This window comes from Physcomitrium patens, chromosome 15, assembly GCF_059467195.1.
Source record: "Physcomitrium patens ecotype Gransden chromosome 15, ASM5946719v1, whole genome shotgun sequence".
NCBI classification, from domain to species: domain Eukaryota; kingdom Viridiplantae; phylum Streptophyta; class Bryopsida; order Funariales; family Funariaceae; genus Physcomitrium; species Physcomitrium patens.
In genome coordinates, this window is record NC_143424.1 from 10,894,554 (window position 1) to 10,919,907 (window position 25,354).

The following is a 25,354-nucleotide window of genomic DNA, read 5'->3' on the forward strand; positions in this document are numbered from 1 at the left end:
AAAATCCGATGCGTCTGTTTCCATAAAAAATGCCTTGGAAAAATCAACACGATATAAGACTGGTGCAGAGACAAACGATGTCTTCAAGGCTTCAAATGCTGCTTCCGCTTCTTGAATCCATTGGAATTTATCTTTACTAGTCAAGCGTGTAAGTGGAGCTGCAACTCGTGAGAAGTCTTTGATGAAGATCCAATAGTAATTGGCAAATCCCAAGAAACATTGGACATCTCTCACAGTCTTTGGAATCTTCCAATCCATGATTGTTTGGACTTTCTTAGAATCCATCATAAGACCATCATTTGAAATGATGTATCCTAAAAAGTCAACTTGAGTAGTGTGAAATACACACTTTTCCATCTTGGCGTACAATCCTGCATCTCTGAGTTTTTGTAATACTTGACGAACATGTATTTCAGGTTCTTCAACATTCTTAGAATAAATCAGGATATCGTCTAGGTAGCAGACGACAAAATTGTCTAAGAATTCACGAAATACATCATTCATGAGATGTTGAAAAGCAGCTGGTGCATTCGTGAGTCCAAAAGGCATGACATTATATTCAAAATGCACGTACCTGGTTCGAAACGCAGTCTTCCATTCATCTCCTTCTTTGATCCGTACTAGATTATATGCTCCTCTTAGATCTATTTTTGTATAGATCTTAGCTTGATTTAACTGGTCAAGGAGTCCTGATATCAAAGGTAATGGATACCTGTTCTTGATTGTGATCTTGTTGAGTCCTCGATAGTCAACACACATTCGTAAAGATCCATCTTTTTTCTTTACGAATAAAATTGGAGCTCCTGCTGGAGATTTTGAATGGCGTATGAAATTCTTCGCTAAATTCTCGTCAATATATGTCTTGAGTTCAGCCAACTCATCTTGCGATAAACTGTAAATTGGTCCAAATGGTGGCTGAGTTCCTTCCTTGAGATCGATTGAACAATCGTATGGGCGATGCTCAGGAAGAATATCTGCATTCTTTTTCTCAAAAACGTCTTGATAATCCTGATATTGACTTGGAATGCCACTTGAAGTCTTTACGCTTTCAGAAATAGGTGCAGCATAAATAGCAAAAGTTGATCCTTCTTTTGCTGCGTGTATAAATGCTTTTGCACCTATAGGTGTGAGTTTTACTATACTAGACTCATGGTTTTTTACTTGGTTAATAGAACTGTTATTAATGCTCTGAGGAAAATCAAGTTTACGAGAAATCCAATCTATTCGAGGATTATACTTTTCTAACCATGATAAGCCTAAAATTACTGGATTAGAGGGAGATCTAATTATATTAAAAATTACGCAACTACTATGACCATTTATTACTACATCTATAGGAAGTGTTTCGTGAGTTACATCTCCAGAAGACAACGGACGACCATCTATGACTTCTACGTGTACAGGTTTAGTTTTTTGTATTAATGATATTCTATGACATCTAGCAAATTCTTCATCTAAAAAACAAGATGAGGCTCCTGAATCTACCAAGGCAGAGGCTTTGTAATTATTAGGTCCTAAACGCACATCTATTATAAAACAAGGAGATGGTTTTGAGGAGAGGATAGGACCTTTATTAGAAGTTGTACAAGATTCCAGCCGCACGGTCCCTATTGTAGCTGGACGTACTCGTTTTCCGACATACTGTCTTCTTTGACAGCCGTACTCCTCATTTTGTAGTTACGTCGCTTCTTTGGACAATGTTGAGTAGTGTGCTTAGGTTCTCCACAATATAAGCACAATCCTTCTTGTCGACGACGAGACTTTTCTTGCTCAGTAAGAGGTTTGAAACGTACCACATCAATTTGCATATCCTCTACTTCCGAAGGTATGTGTTGAGGAGACGTCGGTGTTGCCATTGAATTGTAGTAACGTTGAGGCCCACTTGTGCGACTCTCGGATCGAAATTCAAAAAGTCGATTGTCGCACTTCACAGCAAAGTCAATTGCTTGACTCAATGTTTGAGGATCAGGTAAATTAAACATCAATTTCTTTACCTCATATTGTAATCCATAGAGAAATTGACTCACAAGTGCGGCATCATCCCACTTGATATCAGTTGCAAGTTGTCGAAATTGCGAAGCATATAATGTTACTGATCGATTGCCTTGTCGCAAAATACGGATCTTGTTGGTTGCAACACGAATTGCATCATGTTCTCCAAACATGGATCGAAACTTCGCCAAAAAAGCCTCCAGATTATCCAATATTGGATCTCGTCGTTCAAGAAAAGATGAAAATCATGACAATGCTGAACCTGAAAGAAGTGTACCAATGAATCTTACTTGTGACCCTGGAGTTGGATAGCTCTGGGGTTGAAGTTCAATCACTAGTTGGACCTGATTGATGAATCCTCGAAACTTGGATCTGGTACCATCAAACTTCTCGGGCAAGGCAACTCTCGGTTCTCTAACACTCGAAGGGTGTTCCATTCTGGGAGAAGGGACATGGTTTGGTGCAGATGTTGAAGCAGCCCCAATCATCTCTATATCTTCACTTCCTACCATTCTTGTTGCTCCTTGTGGTGGTAAATTGAGTTGATGCATCGCAAGCATTAACTCCCTCAATTGTTCTTGCATCTGTGCCATTGCACTCTTCATTTCAACAAGCTCTGCCATAGTAGCACTTAGAAAAGAGAAGATGTCTAACAACGCTCAAAACAAATAGAAGAGAGGAATTGATAACAAAGAAAATACTAAGAACAATATCAGTTTAAAAGAGGGTAATCCGCAACTTCTAATGCGCTTATGTCTTATCAAGAAAAAGGGGTAATCCACTCTTAATCAAGAAAAGACAAAGCTCTGATATTGTAAGTGTACTCTTGTCAATCTGTCAGGGACAAGAACTCGATGAAAGCTAAAGAGTAAGTGAGACTTTTCTCAAAAAGAAATAGGACAAAATAGAAATATGTATATTAAAAAAGAAACTGGAATGGCTATTGCCAAAATACAAGAAAACTAGAGACCCTTGAAACTAGACTAGAAGCAAGAAAGGAGTTGACAAGAGTGAAGAGGGCTTCACTCTTGCCTCTATATATACTATCTAACTATAAGCCACGTGGCGATGTTCTATAAGACCTCCAATATATGTTGACTTTCTAGGCCACATGCCTTTGCTTGCAAGGCAAGTTTTCTATGGATGGACCACGTAGTTAGCTTGTTCTTTAAGCTTCCAACATGCGTGGCACATGGCTAACTTGTTGACCAAGTTTCTAACCTAAAAGTCAACTATAGACTCCTATAAAGTCAAAGCAGCGTCTATGAAGCTTCTAAGAAGCTTCTCTAGAAGATATTACACAATTAACCTACTTTTACATACTTTTATCTATTCATATAGGTAATTATATGTATGTCCGTGACAGCATGCCCACATTAGATTATAATCTTCTAATCATATGGTAGAATGTTCTTTGGATCTTGGAAGTGTATGCACATGGTCCAAATTCAAATCCAATGTTTTTTATGCATATCAAAGTCAAAGCAATCACAAAATTGTAGAAACAAAATTTCTTCTTAAATATGTTATTTTTTAGCGCACATACAAAAAGAAGTAAATCTATGGAGGTAATGAGTCAAAAAAGACCAACTTATTTCTTTCTTCAGTATTTTTTCTACACTAACTTCATTCATGACTCAATGGTTTTCTTTGCCAATTAAAAAAATATCCCACGAAACTCACATATTTGATTTATTCTTCTCACATTTTGATGATTGATTCAAGGATTAGCTTGAAGATATCTAATGTCACATAAAGTTTTTGGAAGTAACACGTTAATATAGTCATTTACATTAGTCTCCAAACACTCTACATGCCTTCTTATCAATGTTGTTACTATCACTAGCAACCTCTCTTGTTACTCTAGTTTCTCATCTAGTTTTCATATCTAATCTATTCTTCTTATATTATGGCTCGTTCTTGCTACCATAATTATCAACCTCTTTTCTTGCTCTAATTTCTCTTTGTGCTCATATATTTGATCCATTCTTCTTACATTCTAGTGATTGATTTAGAGAATCTTTGCACTAGCCTCCAAACACATTATAAACCTCTTCATCCCTATTATTGCCATCATTGCCAATCTCTCTTCTTCTTGTGATTCATCCTCTCTTGTACAATGCTCTCTTGGAAGTTTTATCGGCTCTTCTCATTTATGCTTTTGCCATTCTTTATTGCATTTAGCTTTTGCAAAGCTTCTTTCTACATCAATTGCATATTTCTATGGCCTTCCACATTTCTATTGTACTACACTTCTATTTGTACGACTATCTTCTCTCCTCCTTTGTTGATGTTGCTCCACTTTATCACTTTTTTTTTATTGCTTTTCTTCAAAAACTTCTGCAAACAACACTTCATTGCAATTTGATTTTCGTACATTCCATTGATTAAATTCTTTATTGTCTTATGACTAGATACTAAGCTTCATGAATCTTGCCATGAATTCTTTCTTTTTCAATTTTTCTACAAATACAAAATCATTTGATGAAATTCATAATCTAAACTTTGCAAAATTTTTAAAAACTTCACAAATTTCTAAATTCATAGAATTCTTAACTTCATATAATTCTAAATTCAAAATAACTTCACAGACTTCACAAAAATATAAATTTACAATCTTAATGCATGTAACCTTGTTCACATTGTACCTAGTTAGCAAATTTGAAGTCGACTATTGTAGCACTTCTCTTCATATCAATTCCATAAATCTTGATTTGCCTTTATTGAAATTGTCACTTTTGCAAAGAGCTCCTCATTGCAATTTGATTTGCCTTTGTTGCATTCTGAGAAAATAATGGAATTGACATGTAAAGGCCACAAATGTATACATCACTAGGAAATCACCTCCATCGTTGAAAGAGAAAGCAAAAAAGTGGAGGTCGGACAGAAAAAAAGGAGAAGCAAAATCTACCTCGATCGTGCGAAGAAGGGAGGGGAGGAGAAAAGTGACGAGCGAACCAACGAACGAAGAGGGTCAGACAGTCAGTCATGAGTGTGCTTCGTCATTAGGGGGGGCCCTCAAGGGGGCGTGTGAAAAGCACCGGGAGGCAGGGAAGCGAGAGAGAGAGTGGGGAGAAGAGCCCACACTGTCAACACCCACACTCACACAGCATAATACCCCAATCCCACGTCCCCCCCCCCCCCCCCCCATTTGCCACACTACTTCACCAGGTGTATTGCACCTACCCCAGCATGCGCCTGCATGGCCATTTTCCCCTCCCTGTACGGAAGAGAACGGTACGGACGTACTCGCACAATATCGTCCTTGCAATATTCCACGCGTCACCGTTAGGCTGGAACGGAGGGTCTGACCTGTCGGTTGCTTGCATGGCTTCCGAACGGAGCTCCGTTCCCAATTATTCTCTAATTGTGCTCGTTATTTATTTATTCATTTGACTTTTCTCTCTTTTAAAAATTATTATTTATAATTTTAAAATTTGTTCTTTTGCAGAGTGGATGGATATGAATATTACTTCAATTTTTACATTTAATAAAAGAAATTATCTAAGATTTTTATCTTATGCTTGATAGTGGCAGTTCATTAATAAGTACTTAAAAAGCTTATATTAGTTTGTATGTATATATGTATATTCGTATATTTATTATAACATGACATCTACAATAATTCTAATAAAATTTATTAAATAAACATAATTATCCATGATTTTATTAATTTAATTTTTTTTCTTGGATTTTTTTAAGAAAGACAATATTTAACAAACATGTTTATAAATTTATATACCTGTTTGTATGCCTTTATCTATTTATATACCTGTTTCTAGAATGATAAAAAAAATTATCTAATGTGATGTTAGATTGTAATAAACTTATGATTATAAAAATAAATTTTAATCTTCATATTGTATACCTGTTTGTATACCTGTTTGTATGCCTTTACACTTTTGCTTCAAGGACATCACTTGCGAAAAAATGAAAAATACAAGACCCATTAAAAGGCACGAGCATGTCCATTGATCCCCTCATGGTTTTGTAAATTGCAAAAAAAAAAAAAAAAAAAAAAAAAAAAAAACTCATTCGTTTCTCAAAAGTGATTATTTATACTGTTTGTTTTGAAACTTTCCAGTTCTGCAAAAAGAAACAATCAGAGAATCGAATGCAAAGCCACTTGGGCAAGAATGCGAACAGCTGTTGAGGCCTGTTCGGAGCTCCTCCGAAAGCCCGAGGTGGCAATCTCGCTATGAGGATTCGGACGCAGCCAAAGACGCGACAGCCACCCGAACAGTCTCTCACCTCCAGCACCACGAAACGAAACGAAACAAAACAAAACAAAGTTAAAGCAAAACAAAACAAAGTTAAAGCAAAACAAAACATTACACTACACCACACAATATTAACAAGAAGGTGGGATGCCCAACCATGATGTCGTTGCCACTCTGAATCCCGCCACCCCAGCCCCGCATGAAAGAAGCACAATTCTGAGCCCACCATCGCGGGCTCTCTGGTTGGGACCGAGGGCGAAATTTTCTGCCAAATCGCTGGTTGTAAGCTCGTGGAAACTGCCCCCAGCTGCTTGTTCAGCATATCCTTCCAGGCAAATGCGACCTGCAAGCAACATGGGGGCTTGCAACGAACGCCGTCGTCGCTGGGCAATTATCCGGCGATCGGGACGGACCATCGACGGCGCTCACTGCAAGTTTCCAGTCGTGGCAGTGTCTTTGGGGTAAGTTTGCTCCAAAGCCGTCGTCTGGGGCTTGGAAGGGGCGGAAGAAACTGACAAAGCGGTGGTATTTCTTCGCATGTGCGTACGGAACGGGACTGTACGGAAGTACTTTTAAGGTACTTTTCTCGGGCAGGAGCTACCTAATTCCAATTATACCTCCAAAGTACGCGTCTTTATATAGTCTTGTGATGAATCATCGGCCATGTCACCATGACTTTGGAGATCAGTGCAATCTTATCTGGACTACTCGGGATTTTCCACTCCCCGTCGCCGAAGCTGTAAGTTCATTGTGTCATAATTTACGGTGTGATTTGCAGAGTGTGGACATTTGTTACCCCCTAGAACTGTTATTTGTCGAAGCTTTCGGAATAGAAAAGAGCACCCACGAGGTTCTTCGAAAGATCGAAAGAGGAACTGAATGAAGATGAGAATTAGCAGACAGGAACTAGGATATTGAAGTTTGCCATGAGTCTTGGCGTTCCATGCCAGATGGATCCTGCCACTTGCGAATAAACTGTAGCAACTAGAACGAACATTGAGATCCAGATTCAATATTTCTGCGCATGTCTCACGATTATAATGAAAAGGTATCGTCGCATGCATCATGATTTAAACAAAAAAGACCCACCACACATCACATGATTCATCATCATGGGATTAGGAAAAGATAAAGTTTGAAGGTAACAATTACTTATTGTTGTGACATGTAACAAAAAACAAAACAAAAGTCGCTGATTAAAATTCCAAATGAAGATCGAGCTCAACAACGCTCAACATGTATGCAATATACATATATGCACACACACACACACATCCTTATTTTTCTTTCCTCGTGTCTGCCCATTTAGGATCCCAGGTTAAAGCTTGTTTTGCTCTTGTGCCACGTGGACACTTGATCACATAAACAAAATCACAGGCATATTACCCTATTTCACAACTCAAATCTAATTTACGGATTTTAATCTTCCTGAAGGTGGAGGTCAAAATTTGTAACTCAACTTCGTTACCAAAACGAGTATTGCATCCGCTAAAATAATTTTCGCCGAGGGAACTCCGTTATCTAAATAAAATCTAATTAATAAATAAATTACTTGTACACTGAGGTGGTCGTAAAAGTTCCATTAATCTGGGCTTGCAAGTTTTGTGGATTTTTGGAAAGACCTTTGCCATTTTTGTCTCATTGATGTGGAAGTGACAACGTGGAGCTGTGAAGTCAATATATCTTTCCTCATAAGGAATTCCTTTTCCCAACCAGCGCGAATTATGCTGCTCAACAAAGGGAACGAAGCTTCCACCTCTCATTCCTACGTCTTTCCAACCACTCGATAGACCAATCCCTGATAACAAGCAGAAATCGTCAACTTGAAAACCTGAAGGTTTTTCTCTGGAACTGGCAAAACAAAACAAATATTGTCTTTGCCCAGTTCCCACTTAGCAATGCAACGACCCACACCACAATCTGCACCGAACTACACAATGCAGCATTCTAAAATCGTTATGTGTGCGGAGATTATTTCTTATTGTTCTCCACAACCAGAGAGTTCAATCCTTTACAAATCAAAATCGGGCAGAAGCATAGACGAGAACTGAGGAGGTTTACGCAAAGGATCCGACAAGTGGCGATGAGGAAAGAAATAAGGGGCGAGCTCAGCTCTGAAAAATCATGCCCCCAAAGCGGAGCCGTTTTTCCAGAATCGCTGAGGGCGATACCTCGTCGTCCGGAAAAGGAGGACGTCCCAAAGGGTAAGCGGGGTGGGTGTTATCCAGTGCATGATTCACCTGGTGGAGCAGCTACCTCCATAAGGGAAAGTGGTACCTAGTAACAAACTAAGGGGATAATGAGGGGCTCCCATGATACAGAATCGGAGGGAGCTGTGTGAACCGAGACCCTGTTGCGGACTCCTCGGTGCCATCTAAGGGAGGTGCCGAGGACTTAAAGGATCGCAGATTCAGGGGAGGTAATAGGGTTTTGGTACTTTGAAGGACATCAGGTACATTTACAACTTGTACAGTCTGGCAGGTGTTGAGGTCGAGGAAGTGAAACTTTCTGATTGGGCGGCATCCTTGATGATCGCGTGCACTGCAGCGATGGGCGCCAGATTCTCTCTCGTTTCGTCAATCGATTTGTGTGAAGTGGTAACTTGAAGTTCGACGCCGCAGATTGGGTTGGAATCTAAGAAGATTTGGACGGAGATTAGAGTTTTCGGGTGTTGTGGGCGAGTTTATAGCGTTGGTGGAGGTGGGAGGGATGCGAAGGGGGGGAGTCGAGGTTCTAGAATGACGGAGGGGCGTAGCTTTAGGGCCGCCCGAAAAGTAAGGTTGGACTATCATCGTTGAACTCCCATTCGTTGCCACACAATCCCCTTGTGCCCCTCCCCGGCAAGGACAACAGGAGCCTTCGCCTCGGCCCTTCCCGCATTTCAACGCCGATGTCCACCCCCACCAGATTTCACCCTCTGGCGTACAAGTTTCCGGCCGATCCTACCTTCCTGTGCTCCCGCTTGCCATCAGGTAGTACACAGGTAGTACACCCAATCTATACCACGCTTGCGCTTTTGTGGAGTGTCTCAGGTCTAGTGGCAGTCAACTCGAGAGGTCCTTTCGTGGTGTTTTAGATTCCTTCTGGTGTTCTCGCTGCTCTGTTCATGCTTGCTGTATGCAGTTTTTCGAACAGGTGAGGATGACTGGGTGTTATTGTGGGCTAGTTCAGTCGTTTGAAATAAACTGCGTCTGCTTCGGGTTCCAGGGAAAGAGCTTTGAGTAGAGGACTTGCTGTGGAGTTTCCACGCCTTAGATATTGTCGTGGAAGACACGATCAGGGTTTTGTGGGTGTGTCTGAGCGATGGAGAGTCGTGAAAGATTCGGTTTCTCTGATCCTAGGAATAGCAAGGGAACTAGGGCGGACGAACATCATATGTTGAGACTCTTACGACTTGGGAAGAGGATCTCTTGTGCCTTGAGACGCCGCTTACCACGGATATGTTCTTGAGTGAGACGACGTTATTGAGATATTAACGAGATTTCCTTGTTTATGTGGTTTCACCAGACCACAGTGATAGGAGTTATTCTGAGAGCGATAAAGAATCTGCGAGAGAGCCATTGAGGCATGGGGAGGAAACCATGCTGTGAGAAAGTCGGGCTGAGGAGAGGGCCATGGACGTCCGAAGAGGATCAGAAGCTAGTCTCTCACATCACCAACAATGGCCTCAGCTGCTGGCGAGCCATCCCAAAACTTGCAGGTATGTTGAATCTGTTTTACAAACCCCTTGCACATACTCTCAATATCTCTGACGAATGGTTATTATGACTGTCTAGCAAATCTCTGGAATATCCTTATTGAGTCGCTTCCATGATTTTTCCAGGACTACTGCGCTGTGGGAAAAGCTGTCGGCTCCGATGGACTAACTACTTGAGGCCCGACCTCAAGCGAGGCATATTCAGCGAGGCAGAAGAGAATCTGATTCTTGATCTACATGCCACCTTGGGAAACAGGTAATCATTGTTTCGCTTACATTCCTGACGTTTTAGGGCGCATTTGGTATCTAGTGATGTATAAGCATATGATTTAAACATCTTTCCTGCATGCCCATTTCACTGTTTCCACTACCCTTATCTTAACCATCTCATGGTGGGAATGATAGGTGGTCTCGGATTGCGGCGCAACTCCCAGGCCGCACGGATAACGAAATCAAGAACTATTGGAACACGAGACTAAAGAAGAGGCTTCGCAGCCAGGGCCTTGATCCCAACACACACTTGCCTTTGGAGGATAGCAAGTTGGATGACACCGAGGATGACACTGATGATGAAGGCGGGGACTCCTCCGACGTTACTATGAGCGACGCTTCTAAGTCCGAGAAGAGATCCAAGAAAAAATCGAAACCCAAGGAGACTGTCAAGGTTCGTCAACCCAAAGGTCCAAAGCCAGCCCCGCAGCTCAAGATGTGTCAGAGTGATGAAGGACCAGTGCTACTTAAGGTGCCTAAGGCTCCGAAATCACCCATTAGTGTAAACCCTGGACCGGGATGCAATTACGACGATGACTCGGAACATTCTTCCAGCAGCACGGTTACCACTAAGTCCCATGAAGACCATCGAGATTCGAGTGATTTTATCAAGGCTCTCACCAGTGTGTCTTCTTTCCCTGAAGCTGAATTATGGAGTTGCATCAAGCCGATTACGAATTCGTTCTCCTCAACTGCGTTGTTGAGCGAATGGGACTCCTACCGTGCATTCGACTCCTCTCTCTTCCCTAGTTCTTATCCTCAGCTCAACTCAGGGCTTCCGAAACTTGAAGATGTTAACAGCAAATCATCAGCAGTTGCATCTCCGGTTCAAGGAATGTTGCCTGCATATAATCCCATGGGAATGGAGATGCAGACGAGAATGCAATTCAGTTCCCAGCTGACTCATGAGATTGGGCAGAATTACGGTGGGATTTTCCAGGAGACATGTTATCCTCAACCAGACATGGGGATGTCATGGAGTATGCATGCAGAGTTGAGCCACTGTGGGACGGAGTCCTTGTTCGCTACCCCCAATCCCGCTAATGCTCCTAGTAATTTCGAAGAGGTGCCGCAGCCTTCTCCTTGCACTACGTCGCAGGAGCTGCAGAGACTGGCTGCCCTCTTGGATCTTATTTGATTCTCGGGTATATGTGCTTAGATTCGAACCTAAATCTAGGCCGCGGCCTGGTTCGAGAGTGACTGCGGGCATGTCCCGCCGAGAGTGATATTGCAGGTCTTCATCTGCTCGAGAGTGTAGTTGTACATGTTCCTGCTGCCAGAGAGTGATTTTGCAGGTTTCTATCTGCTGAGAGTGGTGCCTATGCAGATGATCATCTGCCGAGAGTGACATACGACCTCACCGAAGCTATGCAATCACTCTAATCCATCCGGACGAAACATGCTTGCTTACTGCGGAGACTTCGCTGCCTCGTCCGAAAGGCAGTCGGACAAAATAGATGCACCTTGTGTACCTCGACGTTCAGTCATCGCACGCCTCGCTCATCCGTCACAGTACCCCATACCAATGTCCTTATCCACATGGCGATGACGATGGCAATTGCGACTGAAGTACATTTAAGCATCCGCAGGTCATCGTGATAGTGACCCAGAGCATATATTTGCATATCAATTACCACCACAACTCTGCGTGTATTTTGAAGACAGATTGTCTGGGTAGTAGTTAAAAGAAGCTTGCGCTTTCGCTGCAAGATAACTTCCAGCCTTACCAGAGACAAGTTTTGAGGCAGAGAATTGTGTAAATTCTTTCACTATGAAAGGAAACCGAAAGGTTACTGTGGAGTGTAGTTGTTGACGAGGATGGTTTAGAGCGATCCTGTGCTTAGCAACTCCTGAGAATCTAAACTAAGATGAAATGCCCCAGCTTGCAACGCGCGTTCTCTTAGATGTAAATTCAAATCACTTCTTTTTTGCAGTTTTTTGTTCAACGATTACTTCGACTTAGTCTCTTTCTGCAGTTTTGCCTTTTAGACTTTCAGTTTGCACACCATCTCAACGCTTGTAACAGACTGATGTTTCTGTTTCTTTTAAAACAATGACAAATATGGAGGCTTTGACACTTCCTGTAATAAATCTTTTTTCATCAAATGTTTATGAATCCGTCATCCTCTCGATGCTACACAAGTGCTGCGAGTAGGAATCTTTCTTCAAAAACCCGTCTATACAATACAAGATATTTTTTAAGGCGCTTCTCTCCTTGTGTTCTTTCCTAATTACTAAAACATTAATCACCAGTGTATCAACCACCTAACTAGCATTTTCTTAAAAGTAACTCGAAGAATATCACAAATTGCAAAGCGAGTATATTTGATTAAATACGTCATTGGTTTATTTCTGAATTAACATAGGATTTTCCATTTATTGACAATAAAAACACGTCTAAAACTGGATTGTAAACATATTTTAGAGTTAAGTGAAACAACATCTGCAGACGTGCTTAAGAGGAGCAAGCCGGAAACAGCTTTATCGTTACCGCGTCTCAAAATATAGCAGATTCCGCCGACGCTTTTTATAGATCTTAGATTAAATGTGTCGATGTACAAAGGTAGTTATTGGGAATAATAACCACACCCAAAGGAAGGGAACTATTCTCATTCCAAAAACTGTGCAGAAAGCCACACATGTCTATGTCATATGGTCACCTTGCAGACATTTGCCACCATATTAAAGCAGTGGCACCCTCGAGTCTATCCTATCACTATCGAGTCAAAGGTGAGTACTCTGCTTTTGCTAGATTCTAATTCTCTGCTGCTCAGGAAAGTGCCGGCCAACAATTTATTGAACAGTCTAAAAGCTAGATGATGATAAAAACTCAAAATAATCGTACACCATCGCCGAAGTCCCGCGTATTACATTCCTGCACTTGAAATTTCGTGTCAAGGTCAGGCAAAGACCTCAAATTTTGGATGGTAAATGGCCAGTGACACAACTTATGGGCCTTGATCAGCTTCCAGAGGGACCATCTCAGCCTCGCTCGAATTATTTAGTCTTGTAAATCCGGATGTCCACCACCGATACTTCTCGGGCCACACCCTGCCAGTGCATGACAATTTATGACACAAACCGATGAATATAACATCCTAACCTTCTTCAAGAGACCACGTTAAACCAACGCATGTCATTCCATGTGTTCGTCATCTCTCATTATCAATGCTACACACAAGTCCTTCTCAACTAATAATCGCTACAATCGCTACTAGAACGTGACTGCTAATCTTTATATCTTAGTAGCTTGCATAGGAACAGATTATTTTGTTAAATGACCTTAATGGCGAAGAAGTAGCCATTTAAGTCAACCTTGAAATTAAAACCTATATTGTTCATATCCTTGGATCACTACAGTGTGACCACACAAAAGACAAAATTGGAAGGCAGCATGTGACTCACAAGTCCAATCTCTCTCGTAAAACGCGACGAACTGAGTTGTTGTAGCCGTAAGCTATGGAATTGAAGAAACCCTGCATGTGTGCGCCAACAATATATGAGTTAGAAGTACATGGAAGAACGTTTAATGGGTGTCATAAGACCTGTGAAGAGACTATTCTGCATAGACACTGCAAATCAGAAAGATAGCTATTTGTTCCTTTCTTCAAGGTTCTGTTAGAAAGGCAGAAACCAAAACTTCAATAACTAACAAACAACATAAATCCACAAAATGAAGGAAGGTTAGTCCAGTTGCATATGCTCCACTAATATCCGTATCTTGCCAAGTTGCCTTACTAACAACTACGATGCCAGTATTGGAAGAATGCAGGGAGTTGCGGAGGTACTTACCATCAAGGAGGCAGAGGCTATATCAAGACAATAAAGCCAAAAGAGTGGATGATGGGCCTCCACAAAACCATAGATGCGATTAATGGTTCCAAAAGTAAACGAGCCAATGAGTATGAGTGGGTAGTATCCATATCGATTCAAAGCCTGCAAAGCTGGCATAATAACATCAGATCGAATTTCACAACTACCACATGCTACACTACTAGCATAGTGAAGAGTTCAATCCAAAATAATCATGAACAGCATCAAGTGTTACTTCAGAAGTTTTCACGCTAAGGAACACATTGCCTTCATGTCAACTCTCGTTTGAACTTGTAGCTGCCTATCAGACAATTCCGCCGCCATCTGAAATGAAACCATTTTGCTTGCATGTCAAGACAAAATCAACAATTAAGGGAAAGCTCAAGTAACCCAACTGACAATGTTCCAACTATGTATGAGTAAAAGTACTAAACAGTTCTAGGGATCCATAATAAATTACAGTCGGTGACACTGCTCTCCATACAAGATGATCTCTTGATATCAACAACAATTTATGATCAACTTTCCACTTGTTTTCTTGGCTTGGAATTGAATCTTCATGGATGCTTGGGACGCCAGAAGAATGAATTTATGTGCGGATTTTTCTCACGTAAAAGCAACAAAGAATGAAGAACGTGGAGTTGGAGAACACACGCTAGTTGCATTGTTGATAACTCGGATAATTTGGAAGTAAGCAATGCCGTTAAAGAGAATGGCTCCCCACAAAGGCAAATAGAATGTCATGAAACGAAGCACCTGGTAAACCAACACCACTTCTCTTCCGTCAGGGCCTATTTCGCTTAATTGAAAATTGAGTTTAAGACCCTGAAAATTTATTACCAATCGCAGCACAATGATACTCTGGATTTGAGGGTCTAAGAGGCTTCACCTTCCCTGCAGTTGTTTCAGATTGAACCCAGCACCAAGCCCCCGCAGGTCCATAATCGTTGCCGATCAACGGTATGATGGTCATCACCAATGATGTGCCTGCCAATTACAGGAAGTCAACGAAAACATCCTTTAAATTCTACCGATTGTCACATGTAAAGAGAAAATTACATACACACACACACACATATATATACCTGTGATGATCGGATTAATGTCGAAACAGAAAGTAATCGACTTGATTATCATACAGTAATCTTTTGACCAGAGTCTTAATATTTACCAGCATATTGATATAAAGTATGGGAAGGAATCTGTGTTAAAAGAGAAGAGTCCCTATTCTTCCTCATGATCTTCACCAAACTATACAAAGAGCAGGAGTTCACATTAATAAGCCAATTGACTAGTAAGAGACCGTGCAGCTCCAACAAGACTCACCACAATCTTCTCGAACTTTCAGCAACTGCAAAAACGAAAACAGAGAATGAGTTCATACCCCAAACATAGGCGTGGAAAATAGCGCCAAATCCCTCAACATCAGTTTTGTGCTTCACAGCTGCGCGATGCAGAGTGAAGGATATAGTCGTCGTCCACAAAAATGATGCAATGGAAAAGAATTGGGAACTGTAGCCTTGAGCATAACATAGAAATCCCTCGCCCGGGTTCCTGCCAGATGGTTTTTTGATACGTATTTTGGAATCATAGAAGTCAAAAGTAAACGCTAGTTTTTCTTAGTTTTTTTAAAATAATGTGAAAAAAATCATAATTATAATTAAACTTCAAGATAATTTGATCCCAAAGCCGTCAAAATAAAATAGCAAGCAGACTTACCCTAACATGTTGAAGAGGCTGGCCAGCATGTCCTGCAGCAGGTGCACGTCACAAACGAGCTCATCCAGCAATGCATCATGAAAGTCAAACGTTACAGGTTCACGAAATACATCACAACGATGATCTAAGAGCTTCAATGGTGCATAAAGGTAAAGGAATAGAGGATCTTACAGATAGTGAAAGGTAGAAAACAAGCTTGAATGCAAACGACCGAAGATCCTTGAAGAGGACATAACACATAACAATGAAGAATGTCCCAATAAAAGAGAGTGCAGAGGCACATTGGTTTATCACTGTCAGCGTGCCCGTCTGTGCGGGCGACAATCCTTCGATCATGTTGTATCAAATCACGTCGCAGAATTTTTCGATCTAAGTGTGCGCAAGAACAAGATCTAAATCCCAACCAACTTCTGTAAACAATAGTTGTCTCAGAAATACAGTTCTCAAAGCACGCCCGTCTCGATAATTCCTTAACCCTTCGTGAGGTTTTAATTCTCGTCAAGGTGGTCGGAACATAGTAGGATTTTGAAGATACTCGCATTAGAGAGGCGAAATCAATAAATATTAAAATGTCGCTGATAATAGTCGGCGTGGCCAATCCACAGTGACCAGTAAAATCAAATCATAGTGAAACAAGAATGTCATTTGAAGAGCGTCATAATGTAGAGCTCAAGCACGCATCAGAGCAGTTCTTCAGCATGGTCGAAGCAAAAACTTGCGCAAACCCCGAAAAAACATTCAATAACAATCTGAAACACTGAAGTGACAGCATTCTTCACTTCAGAACTATGGTTAGAGGAATTGGATCAAAATTAACTGAAGATTGAAATAAAGTGAACAAACATCCTGTTCACGAAACGCCGACAAAGTTTAGCAACCCAACCAAGTGAAAATATCATAAAAAAAAAGAAAAAAAAAAAAAGAAAAAAAGAAAACCCCTAACTATTATTCGCAAAATCTCCTCATAAATCCCAAATGCCATGAAAGTACCGCAAGAAATCCCACTCAGTTCAGATCACGACTAACAATTTCAGCACACCCAGAATGACCACACGAAACATGAACTAGCGCCAGCGCCTGTGAGACAAAACACAAATAACCCACCAGAGCTTTCCACTCGCAGTTCGCGCATATTCCTCGACAGTATACACCAAATCCAATCGTGCAGAGGAAAATGCGCCACCCAAACCTCCACGACGAAACGACCGTGAGGCTAAAGAGACTGACGACCACGGCCACGTCCCGCAGGTCACGCGAGGTCCAATTTCGCAATTAAAGGATGCAAGCCGAGAACTATGCAGCGCTGCAGAGCGAGATCCACAGAGATTCGCGATCTCGATAGCAGCAAAACAAGTGTGAGGACCGAGATTCAGGCCAATGGTGACCTGGGTGCCAGAAAAGCACTCGCGAAGGAGTTGGGACAATGAGGCCGGTATCGCGTAGGAAGAAGCTCGATGGATTGGGTGCAAGAGCAATAATTCCGCAACTAATTGAAGACGAATCAGGCGCTTCTTCTTCTTCTTCTTCTTCGAGAATCAGCATCGAGCGGGAGCCCCGCAGGGCGGGGTGCGGGAGGCGAGTCCCTGGCACGGAACCAATCCAGGTGTGGGCATCCTTTGCGGATCTCATTAAGGACCTTGGTGATGACCTCTTTCGGGACGGGCGATCCAGTTCAGGACTTGGTTCGGTCAATAATCACGACGTTCATCCAATCATGAATTTCGTTCAACCAGTTGTGAAACGCTCATCCCGTAGCCTGCCACAAGTTTCACACAAATTGAGGGGTAATGGAAATGGGATTTAATGTTGTTGGAAGAATTTCCTTTGAGTTGTTTCGTTACATGCTTTTTACTGTTAAAATCGTTTTTTTTTGTTTCGGTGTTCATCTTGAACGCTTCAAAGTGTAATTGATGATCTCCTCTCTGCCAAACTTCCCATTACAAAGTATGTTGTCATTAAATCAGTTTAAATGTTCTTGAATACAAAATTATGGATATATATATATATATATATATATATATATTATTGGATTATTTAAAGCTTTGACTTTGTGCCTAATTTTTACAAATAAAAATCTTTTTAAAAATAGATAACTTTGTCATAATACCCATTGTTGATATACTAGGTGTATTTTTAATGTTTAATCTATTTTTTATTATTTATTTCCTATAATAAATAAAAAATATCTATTTTCATACTTATTAAAAATATTTATATTTTAAAATATTTAATCATCACTATAATAAGCCAATACTTTCTAAATCAAAATTTTAGAAATTTAAAGAATTTTCTATAAAACATAGTTAATAAAATTATGGAAGAATTATAATATCATTTGTAGCAATAATTTAAATCTATTTTATACTAATGTATTATAATATAGGCTGTAATTTTTTTATTTTTTATATTAGAATATATATTCTTTAATAGATATTTTTTAGTTCTGTATCATCTTTGATTGTTGGCCTAAGCTATAAGAACATTCTAAGTTGTTATATACATACTTTATATTATTATATGCACATCCAAAAATTATGGAGGCTCTTTGATTGTATGAATGTTGCCATGTGGATCTTATCACTTGACACAATTGTAAAGATGTATGAGAATGTAGCAACCCCTCTTTGGTATTTGTGCTAACTAGTTAATAGACAAAGTTAAAAAGTAGTGCCTTTTTCAAGGATTTTTGGATGTAGAGCCTTTAGAAAGAAAGAAAAACAAAAACAAAAACAAAACAAAATAAAAAAAATAAAAAAATTGAATTTGGATTTTGTTTCAGCAATTTTTTGTTAATGTCTAATATCACCACATGCATTGCACTGCAAATTAGAAGTTGATGTGTTTAGAGTTGCTTTCAACAAAGATGTCAAACAAAATATAGATAACTTTGTTTATATTATTCAAGTACATGCATTATATTACAAAATATTATGGTATTATTAAGTTTTTTACTTTGTTTTTATTAAATTTTGTAGTATTAGATTTAAGAATGTTTAATGCATTTACATGTTATGTATGCACCATCTTTCTTTTCCAATAAAAATTATGCATTCTAAGAGGAGGATATGAAGCCTATAATAATAAAAAAAAAAAAAAATTATGTGTAAGTATGATGAGTTTGAAAAATAAATCTACAATTTGAGTTATGATAAAAATTTGTATTGGTAGCTTTGTCAATGTGGTACATATTAAGGTTGTCTAATTTATAGAAGCAATGCATAGAACGTTGGCAATGTTGAGTCATGCTTGTTGAGAGGTCACCAAAAAAATTATTTTTGGCATCATAATATAAATAGATACTATATTTTTACCAACACTAATGTCAAGGTATTAGGGACATAATCCTTAGAATCTTCTAGAGACAAGTTTCTAGAACCTTCTAGAAGCAAGTCTCTGGAACCTTTTAGAAGCTTCTTAGTTGGTAGAAGATGTTAGGGACATAGTCCTTAGAACCTTCTAGAGATAAGTTTCTAGAACCTTCTAGAAGCAAGTCTCTAGAACCTTCTAGAAGCTTCTTAGTTGATAAAAGTTGCTTGAGAAGCTTCCTAAATAGGAGTATATATTGGAATCGAGGCTGAAGAGTTCTTCAGTCTCGACAACACATCTCTTGGAGCTCTAACTCACCTCTCAGGTGTTGTTCTCATCTGATTAATCTAGTTCTTGCCAATTCTTCTTGAATTTCTTGTTAGATCTCGAGTCTGTATTTCTCTATCCGTGATAGTTTGTTGAGACATCACTCACCTTAGATATCAGAGCTAGTTTCTTCTTTGTTAGAGTGTGGATTATCCCTGTGCTTGGAAGTGTACTAGCATTTTAGAGGTTGCGGATTACCCTCCTCTAAACTGATACTTCTTTTGTTATAATATTGAAGTCTTATTCTTCTTGGAGAGAGTGGATTACCCCTTTTCTTGAAGCTCTTAAGGCATTTTAGAGGTTGCAGAGTACCCTCCTCTAAACCAATATTGTCTTCTTGTAGAGTCATTTCTGTCCTTCTCTTAGAATGGCCGGGGGCCAAGACATTAGTATGACAGAAAGTTCGGAGTCCAAGTTGGATGCTATCATGAATGCCCTCGCTACGTTATCGCAAAGAACTGCAGAGATTGAAGGAGTCGTGGCAAGGCTTCATAATGATGGAGCATCTGGGATGGCACAATCTAGGTTGCACCAGCCTCAAACTTCCATATTTAGAGAAGCAACTTTGCCTCAGGTTCGACAAGCACCGCTGGTTCTACAACATAAGGAGCCCTAAGTTAGCCTTCCAGACAAGTTCGATGGTACGCGTTCCAAGTTTCGAGGATTCGTCAACCAAATCAAATTGATAACAATTTTACAGCTCGAACGCTATCCAACGGAGGAGTCACGTGTTGGGCTTGTTGGAACCTTACTTATAGGACAAGTTCTATCATAGTTTGCTCCTTTGTTTGAGAAATGATCGTCTATACTAAACAACTTTGAAACCTTTTTGGAGGCATTTGCGAAAGCATTTGGTGAACACGACAAGGTTCGATGGACTACAACAAAGATCCGGTCACTACGACAAAGGATGCGCTCTACATTAGTCTATGCATCGGACTTCAAGAAATTAGCATGCGACATCAATTGGGAGGAAGAAGCGTTGATGAGTCAATTCTATTGGGATTTAAGGGACGATGTGAAGGATTTGTTGTTAACTCTTCCTGATCCGCAAATGCTCAACGAAGCTATTAGTCAAGCTATGAAGTGCGATAATCACCTATTCCAACGGTACCAAGACCAACGTTCAAGACAACATACGGTTCGCCACACCTCAACTATGTCGGCAAGCAGTGTGAATTCACATTCAAAAGTAGAAGACATGCAAATTGATGCGGTACATGTCAAATCCCTTACTCTAGAAGAAAAAAAGTAACGTATAGAAGAAGGTCTATGCTTGTATTGCGATGAAGAAGGCCATAAAGTTGGAAACTGCCCCAAGAAGCAAAATCGACGTATTGTCAAGACTAGGGGCACATTTATTTAGAAAAACAAGGATGCTCAATCACAATAGGAACCGTGCGGCTGGACAATGAAATATTGCAACAACAACCAAGTTCCTTTCGTTCCGCTCAACCTGCCCTTTGTTTTACAATCCTTTTGTTTATTGGCCCTCAGAAATTGAAAACCTTAGCATTATTAGATTCAAGAGCATCTGCTTGTTTCTTAGACGAAAAATTTACGAAGCGTCATAAGATCCCTTTAGTACAAAAATCCAAACCTGTTCACGTTGAGGTCATAGATGGGCGACCTTTATTGTCTGGTAGTATCACCCATGAATCAGAACCTATAGAAGTAATGTTTAAGGGCCATAGTAGTCATATTATTTTCAATATTATTAGAATCCCATCAAATTCTGTTATTCTTGGTCTTTCCTGGTTAGAAAAGCATAATCCATCCATAGATTGGAAGTTGCAGAAGATGACCTTTTCCACAAAACCACCTAAGAGCAAGCCTAGTAGAAAACCCCGAATAGAGAAATCCTTATTTATTGGAGCAAGAGCGTTTATAAGATCGTCTAAGGAAGGCACACCGTTTGTCATTTATGCGGCTCCAACTACCGGGGAGAAGATCTCAATAGCAAGTATACCGGAGCAATATAAGGATTTTAAAGACATGTTTCAAAAAAAAAAAAAATGCCGACATGCTACTGGAACACAGACCATATGATTCCACTATAGACTTACAGGAAGGAGCACAATCACCTTTTGTCCCAATCTACAATCTATCGCAGACAGAGTTGGCACAGTTGTAGAAGTATATCGATGAGAATCTAGCCAAGAACTTCATCCGTCATTCAAAATCGTCAGTTGGAGCATCCATCTTATTTGTGAAGAAAAAAGATGGCTCATTGCGGATGTGCGTGGACTATCGAGACCTCAACAAGGTAACAAAGAAGAATTGTTATTCGTTACACTTGATTTCTGGTCTCTTAAAATAACTTAGACGTACAAGGATCTTTACAAAAATTGATCTAAGGGGAGCTTACAACCTCATACGAATCAAGGAAGGAGATGAGTGGAAGACAGTGTTCTCTACAAGGTATGGCCATTTTGAGTACAATGTCATGCCCTTTGGTCTTACCAATCCTCCAGCGGTCTTTCAAGATATGATAATTGATATTTTCCGAGAGTACCTTGATGATTTTTTTGTCATATATTTTGATGATATTCTGATATTCTCCAAAAATAAGGAAGAGCATGAAAAGCACGTTCGTTTGGTCTTAGAGAAACTACGTGAGCGAGGACTATATGCCAAGTTAGAGAAGTATTTATTTCACCAAATAGAGATGGAGTTTTTGGAGTTTGTTACGACTACGGAAGGCTTGAAGATGGACCCCAAGAAGGTGGAAGCAATTGTGTCCTAGGAAGTTCCAAAGACGGTGAGAGACGTACAATACTTTCTTGGCTTTGCCAACTTCTATCGGATCTTCATCAAGAATTACTCTCAAGTTGCTGCTCCTCTCATTCGATTGACATACAAGGATAAGCTAGAATGGGGACCTCTAGCGGAGAAGGCATTTCAAGACCTGAAGATCGCATTTACTACGGCTCCAATCTTGGTACATCCAGACTTTACAAAGGCCTTCTATTTAGAAACTGATGCTTCGGATTTTGCTTTGGGAGCTGTACTTTCACAAATGGGAGAAGATAAGAAGCTCCATCTAGTTGCAATCTATTCTGGAAAGTTCTCTGCTGTTGAAATCAATTATGAGATCCACGATAAGGAACTTCTTGCTATAGTGGATTCTTTTCAAGAATGGCATCATTTTCTTGAAAGAGCTACACATCTATTGACTGTATATACAAATCACAAGAATTTGGAGTATTTCATGTCGACTCGAGTTCTAAATCGACGTCAAGCTCGATGGAGTATGTTGCTATCTAGATTCGATTTTGTTATCACTTATCGACCTGGAAAGCAGCAAGGACTATTGGATGCCTTATCGAGGAGATTGTATCTTGTACCAAAGGTTGAAGAAGCAGCGTTTGATCAACAATGTATGACGTTGTTGAAGCTAGAGCAATTTTGGCTTTACGCTACTATTGTGCCAATTGATGCTGACTTCTTGAATCAGGTACATGTCGCGACCATTAAAGATTCAGTAGCCATTGATATCAAGCAGCATGCCAATGATGATAAATTCAAGGTGGAGGGAGATCTTTTATACTTTGAGGAGCGGTTGTATATTCCAAAAGGACCAGCACAACTCTAAGTTCTTCAATCTCACCACGATTTTCCAGCTATGGGACATTTTGGATTTAATAAGACCTTGGAGCTTATTTCTCGAGATTTTTGGTGGCCCCAAATGTGGAAGGATGTGAAAGATTTTGTCCTCTCCTGCGACATCTGTTCAAGATCCAAGAATCCTCGGTATCGCCTTTATGGACTCCTACAGCCATTGTCGATTCCATGTCGACCATGGTCTTCAATTTCCATGGACTTCATCATGAACCTTCCATCATCAAACTCATTTGACAGCATCTTTGTCGTGGTAGATCGGCTTACAAAGATAGCGCACTTTGTTCTTTGCAAGAAGACAACATCCACTGAAGTCACAATAAGGCTCTTTCTCAATAATGTGTATTGATATCATGGACTACCACATGATATCATATCAGATCGAGGAACCCAGTTTGTATCAAAGTTTTAGAGATCTCTCTTTGAGATACTGAAGGTGGATATCAAGCTTTCTTCAGCTTTTCATCCTCAAACTGATGGCCAAACAAAACGGGTGAACCAAGTCTTGGAACAATACTTACGATGCAGCATCAACTATCAGTAAGATGATTGGACCACATATCTGCCGCTAGCCGAGTTTGCACATAACAACAACCTCCATGCGTCGACTCAATACACACTATTCTTTTCCAACTATAGATATCATCTGAAGCTTGATTTATTGAGTCTGTCAACAAATAACAATCCAGCAGTTGAAGGATTTGCAAAACAACTATCAGAGCTTCAAAATACGTTGAAGCTTCAATTACAATCCGCACAAGAATCCTACAAGGCATCTACAGATAGATTTCAGAATCAAGCACCTACTTTCAAAATTGGAGATAAAGCATGGCTTCTTCGACAGAATATCAAGACCAAGCGACCATGTGATAAGTTGGACTATCAAAGATTGGGACCATTTATCATCCAAAAGCAAATCAATCCAGTGGCGTACCGTCTGGAATTACCGGCTTTTATGAAAGTACATCCAATCTTTCATGTTTCTTTGTTAGAGCCTTATTGAGAGTCATCTTTTCTTGGAAGAGTACAATGTCTACCACCTAGTATTGAGATTGAGAACCACGAGGAATACAAGGTTGAAAAGGTATTGGATTCATGACGAAGGTAGGACAAGTTGGAGTATCTTGTTCATTGGTGCGGCTACGACATTAATGAGCGAACGTGAGAGTCAGCTGAAAATCTCGCCAATGCGCCACAAAAGGTATAGGAATTTCATCAACAACATCCTCATAAACCTAAGCTGGTTTGGCGATAGCTTCTTTTTGAAGCTTGCTCACCTAAGAATATAAAAAAAGGGGAGAGCACCACCAAAATTCGTAGTTGATATAATTATTTTCTCCAAGATAAAATAGAATTTTTTCAGTAGCCATAGTTTGGTCTTCTGATATGGATAGCCAAAAGATAGATACTATGCCAGTCAGATTATCTCAACTGACTAGCTCACGAAGGCAACTCCAAGATGAAGAACTGCCTATATCATGACGACGATAGAAGATACCGAGTAACGAATCATTGGTCATTGTATTTGAGTCCGAGCCTGCTTACAACGGTCAGCCAAAAGACGTGTTTACAGGACAATTTCACAATGAGGACACGGAAGTTCATGCTTGGTCAGAAGTTGAAGGAGTGGGCCACTACCGTTGGTTTCAAGGATCGATGAACCACTTGCCTCGTGAACAACAATTGGAGTTCATAGCAGACATTATGCGACAGATCTTCATTTTCTTGCGTTGGTACTGATTAATAACAACATTGCTTCTCAAAGACCTCGAAGCTAAAGAAGGAGGTAATGTTAGGGACATAATCTTTAGAACCTTCTAGAGACAAGTTTCTAGAACCTTCTAGAAGCAAGTCTCTGGAACCTTCTAGAAGCTTCTTAGTTGGTAGAAGATGTTAGGGACATAGTCCTTAGAACCTTCTAAAAGCAAGTCTCTGGAACCTTCTAGAAGCTTCCTAGTTGATAGAAGTTGCTTGAGAAGCTTCTTAAATAGGAGTATATATTAGAATCGAGGCTGAAGAGTTCTTCAGTCTCGACAACACATCTCTTGGAGCTCTAGCTCACCTCTCTGGTGTTGTTCTCATCTGATTAATCTAGTTCTTGCCAATTCTTCTTGAACTTCTTGTTAGATCTCGAGTTTGTATTTTTGTGTCCGTGAGACAAGGCTTTTGGTTTATAATATTAAATACATAGATTATCTAGTCATGTTGCATAAATCTAGTTATAATATGATATTGTAGTATCGAGGTGGTATCAACTTTATTAATCAATTAGATGTGTGATATCCACTTAGTTATTGAAGCACATATACAAAGGCTATTGAAGCTAAGGTCTGAAAGTGGATGAGAACTTACGAAGTTGGTACACAGCTTTGTGATCTTGTTAAATAAA

At 40.0% G+C, this 25,354-nt stretch overlaps 2 protein-coding genes across 8 annotated transcripts; one reads left to right on the top strand and one right to left on the bottom strand.

Annotated features, from left to right (window-relative positions):
• The first annotated feature begins 9,045 nt into the window (after positions 1-9,045).
• Positions 9,046-12,133, top strand: LOC112292506 (myb-related protein Pp2). Of its 4 annotated transcripts, none has more exons than XM_024541057.3 (4): positions 9,046-9,184; positions 9,720-9,912; positions 10,036-10,165; positions 10,315-12,133. In XM_024541057.3, exons 2-4 carry the CDS (start codon positions 9,780-9,782, stop codon positions 11,315-11,317), a joined length of 1,266 nt encoding a protein of 421 aa, XP_024396825.1. In that variant the 5' UTR covers positions 9,046-9,184; positions 9,720-9,779; the 3' UTR covers positions 11,318-12,133. The 4 variants fall into 4 exon arrangements, with proteins under 4 accessions (XP_024396825.1, XP_024396824.1, XP_073395258.1 ...); XM_024541056.3 differs by having other exon boundaries at positions 9,054-9,195; XM_073539157.2 differs by lacking the exon at positions 9,046-9,184 and adding an exon at positions 9,207-9,347.
• Positions 12,134-12,659: 526 nt separating this feature from the next.
• LOC112292507 (G protein-coupled receptor 1) lies at positions 12,660-17,261 on the bottom strand. 4 transcript variants are annotated; one of them, XM_024541058.3, is made up of 10 exons: positions 16,816-17,261; positions 15,883-16,468; positions 15,712-15,743; positions 15,377-15,546; positions 14,882-14,979; positions 14,647-14,748; positions 14,260-14,316; positions 13,972-14,115; positions 13,585-13,655; positions 12,660-13,230 (listed from the first exon to the last, which is right to left on the bottom strand). In XM_024541058.3, exons 2-10 carry the CDS (start codon positions 16,045-16,047, stop codon positions 13,128-13,130), a joined length of 942 nt encoding a protein of 313 aa, XP_024396826.1. In that variant the 5' UTR covers positions 16,048-16,468; positions 16,816-17,261; the 3' UTR covers positions 12,660-13,127. The 4 variants fall into 4 exon arrangements, with proteins under 4 accessions (XP_024396826.1, XP_090112553.1, XP_090112552.1 ...); XM_090256427.1 differs by having other exon boundaries at positions 15,883-16,557; positions 16,816-17,243; XM_090256426.1 differs by having other exon boundaries at positions 15,883-16,484; positions 16,816-17,204.
• Between the last annotated feature and the right edge of the window lie 8,093 nt (positions 17,262-25,354).

Excerpts from the sequence above, each read along its gene's own strand:
- LOC112292506 (XM_024541057.3), top strand. The coding sequence starts at position 9,780 with ATGGGGAGGAAACCATGCTGTGAGAAAGTCGGGCTGAGGAGAGGGCCA. Across the intron at positions 9,913-10,035 it reads AGCCATCCCAAAACTTGCAG|GACTACTGCGCTGTGGGAAA; the intron begins GTATGTTGAATC and ends TGATTTTTCCAG. Across the intron at positions 10,166-10,314 it reads CATGCCACCTTGGGAAACAG|GTGGTCTCGGATTGCGGCGC; the intron begins GTAATCATTGTT and ends TGGGAATGATAG.
- LOC112292507 (XM_024541058.3), bottom strand. The coding sequence starts at position 16,047 with ATGATCGAAGGATTGTCGCCCGCACAGACGGGCACGCTGACAGTGATA. Across the intron at positions 15,547-15,711 it reads AGCCTCTTCAACATGTTAGG|GAACCCGGGCGAGGGATTTC; the intron begins GTAAGTCTGCTT and ends ACCATCTGGCAG. Across the intron at positions 14,980-15,376 it reads TTTCCACGCCTATGTTTGGG|GCACATCATTGGTGATGACC; the intron begins GTATGAACTCAT and ends TGTAATTGGCAG.